The 10,624-nt window shown below is 38.0% G+C and overlaps 1 protein-coding gene across 2 annotated transcripts; it reads left to right on the forward strand.

Annotated features, from left to right (window-relative positions):
• Positions 1-3,003: 3,003 nt before the first annotated feature.
• Positions 3,004-9,132, forward strand: gzf1 (GDNF-inducible zinc finger protein 1). Of its 2 annotated transcripts, none has more exons than XM_077221231.1 (6): positions 3,004-3,075; positions 3,655-4,904; positions 5,260-5,354; positions 5,428-5,595; positions 6,701-6,858; positions 8,038-9,132. In XM_077221231.1, the coding sequence occupies exons 2-6, from the start codon at positions 3,673-3,675 to the stop codon at positions 8,710-8,712; spliced, it is 2,328 nt and encodes a 775-aa protein (XP_077077346.1). In that variant the 5' UTR covers positions 3,004-3,075; positions 3,655-3,672; the 3' UTR covers positions 8,713-9,132. The 2 variants fall into 2 exon arrangements, with proteins under 2 accessions (XP_077077346.1, XP_077077347.1); XM_077221232.1 differs by lacking the exon at positions 3,004-3,075 and adding an exon at positions 3,323-3,389.
• Positions 9,133-10,624: the final 1,492 nt, after the last annotated feature.

Raw genomic sequence — 10,624 nt, forward strand, 5'->3', positions numbered from 1 at the left:
CCTTGTGACTAGTAGCCTAGTCCGGGTCTCACTTATAGGCTAGCTATATTAAAAGGCCCCAAGGTGAGAGAAAACTACTCAATGCCATTATTGTGTTTGTCAGGCAAGTTACCGTTTAAAAAGTGTTTCACTACACCTCTTCTTCCTGATGTCTTCCTTGTTAAGAGCATTCTGGGTTTATTGGCGTTAAGTTCAGCGTGAAAGTGTGACCTTAGCATTCCTTTTCACGGTTTCCTACTTTCTCTCCGACACTCAAACAAGATTTCCAGACCATAATGCACTGAGGCAGATGTGGCTCCATTGTTTTGAGCCGGGGGAGAGGGAGGCTTTCTGTAGCTGTCTGGATTTGAAAGCGTGCCGGGTTACAGCAGCATAGACGCCGTGGCGGAGCTCCAGAGGTAAATGGAAAACCACAGTCTCCGGTCCACACAAGTGCAGCATGAGTCACCGGAAGGAGCCGCGCACTTGCAGAACTCATTAAGGGAAACGCAAGGCATATGGATTTCCTATGTCAATAAAGAGTGCTTTGGCAGACCACGCAAACCCCCTGGTGAATCCTGGAGGACTAACACACAGAAAAAGCCTAAACTTGAATCTGATTAGCATGATAGATCATGACTCGAATGAATAAATAAAGAGTCCAGTTTTCTATCAACAGATCATTAATAACAAAGACGGGGCATTTTATGAAACGTCGCGTTGTGCGTGACACAGGACCGCCGTTGAGGGGAAAAGATCTTGGCAGTGGAAGCTTTAGAAATGCCTCTGTCACTTTTAGTGAGTTTAAACTTGACATGTCATTACCAGTAAGGAGGGGTTCCACATTACTGCACTGTATTTCCATGTCTGTGTTTAGTTTTCAGTGTCTGGCGGGAGGTTTTGTCCAGATCAAATTAATGCAGGGGATAAAATGTAACTGTGCAGAGCCCGGACATGCATACCAAACTCAGGTCCAGTTTTCCATTATCAAGTAATCAGTTTGCAACAGCGCCATCTGGTGGACATGTAGGTTTCTGCAGGTTTTCATTAATGTAAATTTAAAGTCCCCATGAAATAAAACAGTTTTTTGGCTTTTAGTATGAATATGTTAGCCTTACTGTTATCTATAAGATAGTGTGCTCCAAAACAATGGCAAAATTCGTATTTAGATATAAGCACTTAAAACTTACAGTCTCTCACTTCCACCAATATGGATCAATGACTTTAATGACATCACTCTGCACTTCAACTTCTCATCAGATTTTCTGTCCAGTCAAATGCTCTCTAGAATCTGAAGCTCCGCCCCTACACTATAAATAGACACTGAAGCTGCAGCTGAAATTGGTCAATTGTTCACACATTCATTATTTTCTACGTGGTGAATGGCACAAAGTGCAATATTATTGGGGATAGTGAACGATTCAGACTGTGTAAAAATGGGGCGAATGAAGTCTGGTTTCACGTTAGATCCACAGAGCGGATCCTATGCACACGAGTCAGCACAGACCACAAAACGTATCCATTCATTTGAATTATGCAGAGAATGCTATATTTTAAAGTGATATGGAGGAGATTAAGAGAAGAAACGGTTAGCTTTACCAAGCTCAATGGCTCATTTCCATTGCACAAAATGTTATTTATACTGGAAAAAGGTTCTTTAGATTATTAAATGTTCTTCTATGGGATTCTATGCTTTTAAGTTCCTTGCATTGTGAGAGTGGGATACATTATTCACATATTCTTTAGTTTATACAAGGCATATTGCATACATATGCTATTCCTAGGCCTAGTTTCAAAGACATGGCTTAAGCCAGGAGTAGGACTTAGTTAAATTATGACATGTAAGTAGCTTTTATCAACTTGCTTTAGAAAAATAAAATAAAATATTGCTGGTGTGCCTCTTGAGACAAAACAATGGCACTGACTTATTGTAAGATATATCAGTGCAAGTTTCTTTCAGTTTAAAAAGCTCAAACATGCATTTTAGTCTGGGAATAGGCTAATGTTTTTAAAAAAAAAGTAGCTACAGGCTTTAAATAACATCAGAAAATTTGTTTAAACCTTAGTGCGATGCAATTTTGTGTGATTCAATTCTGAGCTCATTCCTTTACTAGCAAAGATTTACTGCCAGTAGCTCTGTAATAAAACCTAAAACTAAGCTCTTCTATATATATTTTTTTTATCTCTGCCCATCTGTGAACATGAGTCTTGAAGCTGGTGTTTTGGATTGTATTTGAAGGCCACACAAATCCCTACAGACCTGCACTTGTTCGGTCTGAGAAACATAGAGAAAAATAACTGCTGACTGGTCTTTATTATTCCTTGCATGCAGATTGTAGCAAATTACAGACCTCCTTGTATGCACTCACAGGCAAGAATAGTAACAGTGGTCACAGTAGTTTACCCATGAACTCAGTTGCCCTTTAGTATTTTAAGAGCAATATCTTGTTTAACAAAGGTCAAATATCTTGAGTGGGTGGGTGGATGGTTGTGTTTTTACAGCATAAGCAATATTTTTCCACCCCTGACATGTCTTTAAAACCCTGACCAAAAAAAAAAAAAAAAAAAAAAAAAAAAAAACATCAACTGTGGGGCAAGTTATGTAGAAAAATCCAATCTGAAAATTTAACACATTACCTGATTGGAGGAGTTATTCAGCTTTCAATTATGCATAGCCTTTAAAAAGCTCTACAGTAATAATAATAATAATAATAAAAAAATCTAAATCAGACAAAATCATCTATCCATACAAAACAAAACATAAGACATACAATTAATTTGCAGTTTTACATTATTATTATAATTGTACATTCTATTTTATTAATTTTGTATTATTTACTTAAATAAAGTGTTTTATTATTATCATCATTATAATTATATGGAGGGATTTAACAGACAGAATGTGATTTTAAAATACACCACACATCCTATAACGAATCAAGACAATTCACAACAAAAAAACAAATCACAACAAAAAACTAAATTTCCCATGATGCCTTCTGCTCTAGTGTGCGCAGAGTGCGCGTTCTACCGGAAATACTCTTGTTGTGCCTGTGGATTTGATTTGTACAGGGCTGCCGTTTTACTGGCCTTACGGTAAGAACACTCCAGCCTGCAATGCAAACCCTCCTTTCACGGCATGTCACCGATGGACATTAAACATCTGATCTAATCACCTGCATTTCTCTATGAAGTTTCATTAGCTCAGTTTCTAATACCTGGAGACAAAGCTAAGATGCTAACTGCTTTAGCGTCCCCTTTTATTTTCTCTTGACGGTTTTTGCTCCAAAGCAGATAAATGAACACGTATAAATAGTTATGTGAATAAAAGAAGTTTAAATGAGACCGAGAGAAATTGGTTAATATATTTTGGGCCGTTACCATGACCTACAAAGCTATAGTTTTAGCATGTACAATAACCGGCTTAACATAGCTAAAAAGGCTTTAGGACAGAAATACAAGGGTTATTTTAATTTCATTAATTAAAAAAAAAAGAACTCAAGATGATTTAATAAGGTGTTTAATAGTCCGTGTTTGTAAAAAAGGAAATACACATATATATAGAAATTTTTCACAGTAAATGCATATATATATATGTATATATACATACACACACACCTATGTATGTATGATAAATGTGTTTGTTACTGACTTGCCTTATTTATGTTGTGGCAGCTGCAGAAACCAGAGAAGATGAGTGATGGATTTGTTCAACTGCAGTCCAACTGTCACCATAAAAATCTGCTCAATGCCATGTGGAAGCTGAGGACCATGGGAAACCTGTGTGACATCACGGTGCAGGTGGATTTTCAAGGAGAGCTGGAGGAGTTTGAGGCCCATCAGGTGGTCCTCGCCGCATCCAGTGGTTACTTCAAATCCCATCTCCTATCTTATGACCAAGTGAAAAAGATTTTCTTGTGTGACATTTCACCAAATGCGTTTGCAAAATTCTTGGAGTATGTGTATTCTGGGAAAATGGAGGTGGAGAAAAGTTACATCAGTACCGTATTACAAATGGCTAATCTCTTGAAGTGCCCAGACTTGGTGGATGCTTGTGAGGCCGAAATTCCCAGCACCGTTTTAGATGAATCTCTGCAGAAAGATGATGTGGATTCAAATACTACTCAAGTAAAGACAAAACAAGAATGTTTGAAAAGAGCAATAAAGAGAAAAAATGTGAAGGAGACGGAACCGGATGCGCACGGCAGGAGAAGCACTAGGTTAGCAGGTCGCAGAGTCTCTGTGGACTTCCCTCTGAAAAAATCAAAGATGCAAACGGAAACATTTGATGATTCTGACAAAGCAGCAGAAGAAGAACAGACATCACATGACCCAGAGGCAGAACCATCTCAGGACGCTTTGGGTGAAAAAGACGCTTGCAATGACAGTGGGTCCGAGTCACCTCACGATGTGCCTGAGGAAGACCCTCAAGAATCAGACTACCTGCCCAATGAGGAAATAGACGAGGCCGATGAAGCCGAGAAGGAGATCAAGAAAGGAGCAGCAAAATACAGGTGTGAAAAATGCAGCCGCTCCTTCTACTACGAGAAGAGCTTCCTGAAACACTTGAAGGTCAGCCACGGGGTTCAAATGGACACCACGTTCCGCTGTGACATCTGCGAGCAGACGTTCGCCAACCGCTGCAACCTGAAAATCCACCAGCGGCACGTGCACAACGACGAGAGGCTCTTCCCCTGCGACATCTGCAACAAAACCTTCAAACGCAAGAAGGACGTGACCCGCCACCGACGGCAGGTGCACGAGGGCGGCACGGACAGGCACTACTGCCACATCTGCGGCAAATCTCTGAGCTCCAAAACAGCCCTGACTCTGCATGAGAGGACACACTCGGGGGACAAACCCTTCAAGTGCAACGAGTGTGGATCCAGATTCTCCCAGAGTTCAGCCCTCAAGACACATCAAAGGTAGTGGGCAACATAGGGGCATCACTCTCATATTCCTCATGAAGAAGTAAAAATCGAGTTGTTTTAATGTTATGGTCCATAATGTAATAAAATACACTGCCAAAAATACATATGCCAAAATATTTAATATCATTTAATATAATATGATGGCCCGGTTTATACCTGGTGAAAAAAAAACAATCAAAATACATTTTAGAATACTAGTGCAGAAAAAGAAAATTGGTGGGATCATAATTGTTTAAAAAAGTACTAAATATTGCAAATACTGAAAGTGTCCCGGATTTGTAATGCATCCCTAATGAACATCTTGGGTTGCGCATTTACTATTTACACATTCCATCTTATATTTTTCCAGGATCCACACCGGAGAGAAACCTTTCGCCTGTGACCTCTGTGATGCCAGATTTACCCAGAACCACATGCTGTCTTACCACAGAAGATGCCACACAGGTGAGCCAACTGGTTCTTCTTACTGAAAGAGAAATAATATGATGGCAAAAGATAATGACTCCCTCTTCTCTAGGGGAAAAGCCTTTCATGTGTGAGAACTGTGGGAAGAGTTTTGCGTCCAAAGAATACCTGAAACATCACAACAGAATCCATTCAGGATTCAGACCCTACAAATGTGAAACCTGCGAAAGAGCGTTTGCTCAGAGGAACTCTCTCCACCAGCATATGAAAACACACACAGGTATCCTTCACAAGGAATTAAAGGGATAGTTCACCCAAAAATGAAAATTCTGTCATTATTACTCACCCTCATGTTGTTCCAACTCACTCCTTCATAGGCTGCTAGGTAATTGCATCTTCCGGCCCCGAAAAGTTTGTAAAGACATTTTTAAAATAGTCCAACTGACTACAGTGGCTCAACCTTAAGTTTATCAAGCGACGAGAATACTTTTTGTGCGCAAAAAAACGACTTTATTCAACTATTCATTTTCTTCTGTATGGGCCTCTGACTTGAGTTCACGAGAGCGCCACGACGCATGCACGAGAACTGAGAAGATGATGCAGACGGGTCTCGATGTAGTGTTTAAAATGGTTCTAAAGTGTGCATTTCCTGGATGTCCGAATCGTGAGAAACCAGCGAGAAAACGTAAAAGTGCCTTACAATTGCCGCAAAATGAATGGCTTTCCTTTCAGACTTTCCCATCAAATGATTGTGAGCATCATGGCGCCACACATAAGAAAATGAATAGTTGAATAAATATATATTTTTCTTTTTTTTCCCACAAAAAGTATTCTCATCGCTTGATAAACTTAAGATTGAGCCACTGTAGTCACTTGGACTATTTTAACGATGTTTAATAACTTTTCGGGCCGGAAGATGCAATTATCTAGCAGCCTATGAGGGAGTGATCCAACGCTCAGATTTCATCAAAAATATCTTCATTTGTGTTCTGAAGATGAACGAAGGTCTTACTGGGTTGGAACAACATGAGGGAGAGTAAATACTGGCAGAATTTTCATTTTTGGGGGAACTATCCCTTTAAATATTACTTTGCATTTCGCTCCAGTAGTGCAAAAATGCTCTCTAATGTGTTGACATACTAAAGCATATTGATAATATAAAAAGTTGCAAAAGCAGTTTGATGAAAAACACCAATGTGCAGTAAATAATTGTATTAATTATAATTACATTAAACTGCAAAGTAATATAGTTTATTAGAATAACCATAGGCTGGTGATGATCAAGCAATGCACAACTGATGTACAGTCACAGGTTTGAGTATATTTTACAGTAGAGTCGATCATTAAAACCAGAACTTCCTGTTTTGACTCTGCTTTCTTCACAGGTGAAAGGCCGTATCATTGTAAGGACTGTGACAAGCAGTTCACTCAACTCAACGCCCTGCAGAGACATCAGAGAATCCACACAGGAGAGAAGCCGTACATGTGCAGCATGTGTGGAAGAACGTTCACAGACAAATCCACCGTACGCCGACACACTATGGTAAAGAACCTGCCATTTTACACAGCATCGTTTTATAAGTGGTTTTATAGCGCCTATAAAAAAAATCATGCCCATGGGCTTTCAGTTCATTCCATTACAACATTAAATCATGATGTATTTTACTATAAATGGTGCAAAAATTCCAGAAGGGGCTGTAAGTATTTTTTATAGGTGTCAGTATGCCAACTAAACCTGTTGCTGATGTTTCCTAACTTTTGAAAGAAATTACTTTTATTCAGCAAGAATGCATTAAGTTTGATCACACGTGACAGTAAATACTTTTATAATGTTACAAAAGATTTCCATTTGAAATAAATGCTGTTCTTTTGAACTTTACTTTCATAAAAAAAATCCTGTTTTGTAACATTATATATTTTTTCTTGATCTTCAAATCATCATATTAGAATGATTTCTGAAGGATCATGAGACACTGAAGACTGGAGTAATGATGCTAAAAATTCAGATTTGCCATCACAGGAATTAATTACATTTCAAAATGAAAACTTTTTTCAAAATTGTAATAATATTACAGTTTTTACTGCATTTTTGATTAAGTAAATGCAGCCTTGGTGAGCATAAGAGACACTATTTACTTTGTTAGCGCACATTACTAGTCTTGTGGTTAGCAATTCATCTATGCAAATTCCTCCATAAAAAATATTCTATCAAAATCTGAAAATTAACTTCCCCTCTGGAATGGCCTTCCTTCTCTGATGAAGTCAGGTTGACGAGCTGAATGGAACGCCCACTTTTCTAGATCCAATCAATTCCCAGCAGGAAAAAAACAAGCCACGCCTTTTATTTTTCTCATTCGATATTCAGTTTCATTCTGAAAATACGTCACAATGCTAAAGTAAATTTGGTTGCAACTTCCAGTTCACACAGACTTTTAAAAAAAAACTTAATGACTCCAAACCTTTAAACGCAAGTGTAATTCATGCCTAAATGTGTCCATAAACTTTTATTCCACTCTAAAACACGATAAATCTGTTAGCAGTTGCAGTTACTCAGAACACACACGTTACACTTTTTTTTTGGCTATTTATAATCATCAAACTCTCATCACATTAATTTGATATTAATAATGCTGGTTATATGCTTATGCAAGTTAAGTTGGTAGGGATTTAGTGTTGTGCATTGAATTGGGACTTAATATAATCAAACATTTTCCTTATGCAGACTCATGACAAACAAACTCCATGGAAGAACTTCCTGGTTGTTTTGGAGGGAAATGTTGAAGACAGAGCCAAGAAACCTAAGGGCTCTTCTCAGAAAAAGGCCAAGGCAGCGGGTTCTGTTCCTGAAGCACAGGATCATCAGAGCGACACAGTGAAGCCCCAAGAAGTGTTGACTGTGTCCGGAGAACCCGTGACCATTACTGGAGAGTGGGCCGGTCCTGGAACCATCGCGCTGGTCAGCCACAGCGCCCTGGGCGGGCTCACAGTCATCCAGACCGAAGTGCCCGCGGGAACACAACTGCAGCCGTTGGTCACCACGGACGGCACCAGCGTGATCTCTCTGGATGCTTCTGCGGTCGGGATGCCCGTGACCGTTCCCGTTTCCATCCCCATTTCAGTCGCACATTCCATCAGCGTTTCGCCGTCGATATCCGGTTCTGTGCCCATCACAGTCACCGGTCACGTTTCAGACGCCAAATTGGCTCCAGCAACGGCAGCTGCAGCATCAGGAGCCGATAAAACCAAGAGGGTTCTGGCTTCGGCTGCGGTTGAAGAGTGTGTAGCGGTCCAGTCTGTTGTGCATGAGGAGACTGACTGTGCAGACATCCAACAGGAAGTCAGCGAAAGCATACACACTGCAGATGCTTCAAACACCATAGAAATCTCAATAGAATAGGGTGCCGAGTAGATTATATCAACTTCAGTTGCAAAAACTCAAAAAAAAAGAATCAAACATTGCTTCAAATGATCAATGTAAATACTTTTTTTGCGTTATGATTGGAGAAATTATCTATAAATGTAACTAGTACATTACTTAAATCACAATGTTAAATTCTTCTCTAGTTTGTTTCTGGCAACATCATATACAATTTCTCTTTCCACATCTTGTCATTAAACTGTTTTTTTAGTGTTTCCTGTAAAACCAAATATTAGCCTCTTTTTCTCAGTAATGATTTTCACTGATATTTATTATGCTCAACACTACAAATACACATTTCAAATGATGCAAATGCTTTGTTTTTAGTATCCTATTATGTGTATAATGATTTGCAACCATGATAACACTAAAATCATTCAATAAAGTGTATTGATTTCAGCTTCCTTTTTGTCTTTTAGATCAGAGATGCTCAAACCAGGCCAAAGTTGGCCCATGATGAGCTTTAAAAAAAAAACACATGCCATTGAAACAAAGGTTTTTTTGCTGTTTTTTAAAATGTTTTAATTTTGGATTGATGTGTTGAGATAAGTGAATAATATACAAGTGAATATAAGTTCTAATATACATTTTAATATAATAGTTTATGTCCTTTCAAGTAAAAATCTGGGCACCTCTGTTGGGGGAGAAATTAATACTTTTATTCAGCAAGTAAGCATTGCATTGATAGTGTGAAAAAAGTGACAGTTAATACATTTATAATGTTTTAAAATATTTGTATTTCAATTAAATTAATATTAATAATAAGAAGAAATGTTTCATGAACAGAAAATCAGTATATTAAAATGATTTCTGAAGAATCATGTGACACTGTTTCATGTAATGATGCTGAAAATTCAGCTTTGATCTCGGGAATAAATTACATTTTAAAATTGATTCACATAGAAAACGGTTATTTGAAATTGTCATATTTTTGTTTTTATTGTATTTTAGATCAAATAAATGCAGCCTTGGTGAGCAGAAGAGAGACTTCTTTCAAAAACATTAATAAATCTTATCGACCCCAAACTATATATCTACAGTTCTTAGCATAAGTGAATACACCCATGCTAAAGTTGATTAAAAAGAGGAATAAAAAATCATCTTTTGGAAATTGATCTTAATGCCTTAATTAAAAAAATGAGGGAAAATCCAACCTTTAAGGACGCCAATTTTCTTTGTAAATAAATAAATATACAGGTTGCACAATATTGCAAAATATTACAATATATGCAGGTTGCATAAGTCAGGACACCCCTATGTTAAATTCCCATAGAGGCAGGCAGACTTTTGTTTTTAAAGGCCAGTTATTTCATGGATCCAGGATACTATGCATCCTGATAAAGTTTCCTTGGCCTTTGGAATTAAAAAAGCCCCACAATCATCACACACCCTTCACCACACCTAGAGATTGGCATGGGGCACTTTCCATCAAACCAGTTATTAGGCTAACTGAAATAACACCATAACAATCTCTAGGTATGGTGAAGGGAATGTGAAATAACTGGTCTTTAAAAATAAAAAACTGCCTGACTCTATGGGAATTTAACATAGGGGGGTCCTGACTTATGCACCCTGTATTTTAAGGAAGAACATTTCTTTTTGTACGATATATTATTCATTCACAAAGAAAATGTGTGTCCTTAAAGGTTGGATTTTTCCTCATTTTTTTAAACTAAGGCATTAAGATCAATTTCCAAAAGATGATTTTTTCATTCCTCTTTTTAGTCAACTTTAGCATGGGTGTATTCACTTATGCTAAGCACTATATATATATATATATATATATATGTATGTTTCTTATATTTACTTTCGTTAACTAGCCATGTGATTTGATCATGTTCAGGAGTTACTAGCCAAAATGTAACACTGAGAATAGGTAGTAGCGATGCTA

The sequence above is a fragment of the Siphateles boraxobius genome, unplaced genomic scaffold (assembly GCF_051911475.1).
Source record: "Siphateles boraxobius isolate OS27281-9 unplaced genomic scaffold, OSU_SipBor_1 8, whole genome shotgun sequence".
Classification (NCBI taxonomy): Eukaryota; Metazoa; Chordata; class Actinopteri; order Cypriniformes; family Leuciscidae; genus Siphateles; species Siphateles boraxobius.

What these genes read in the sequence shown, in the direction of transcription:
- gzf1 (XM_077221231.1), top strand. Translation starts at nt 3,673, where the DNA reads ATGAGTGATGGATTTGTTCAACTGCAGTCCAACTGTCACCATAAAAAT. An exon ending in GCATATGAAAACACACACAG is followed by an intron (nt 5,596 to 6,700) that starts GTATCCTTCACA and finishes CTTTCTTCACAG; the next exon opens with GTGAAAGGCCGTATCATTGT. An exon ending in CCGTACGCCGACACACTATG is followed by an intron (nt 6,859 to 8,037) that starts GTAAAGAACCTG and finishes TTCCTTATGCAG; the next exon opens with ACTCATGACAAACAAACTCC.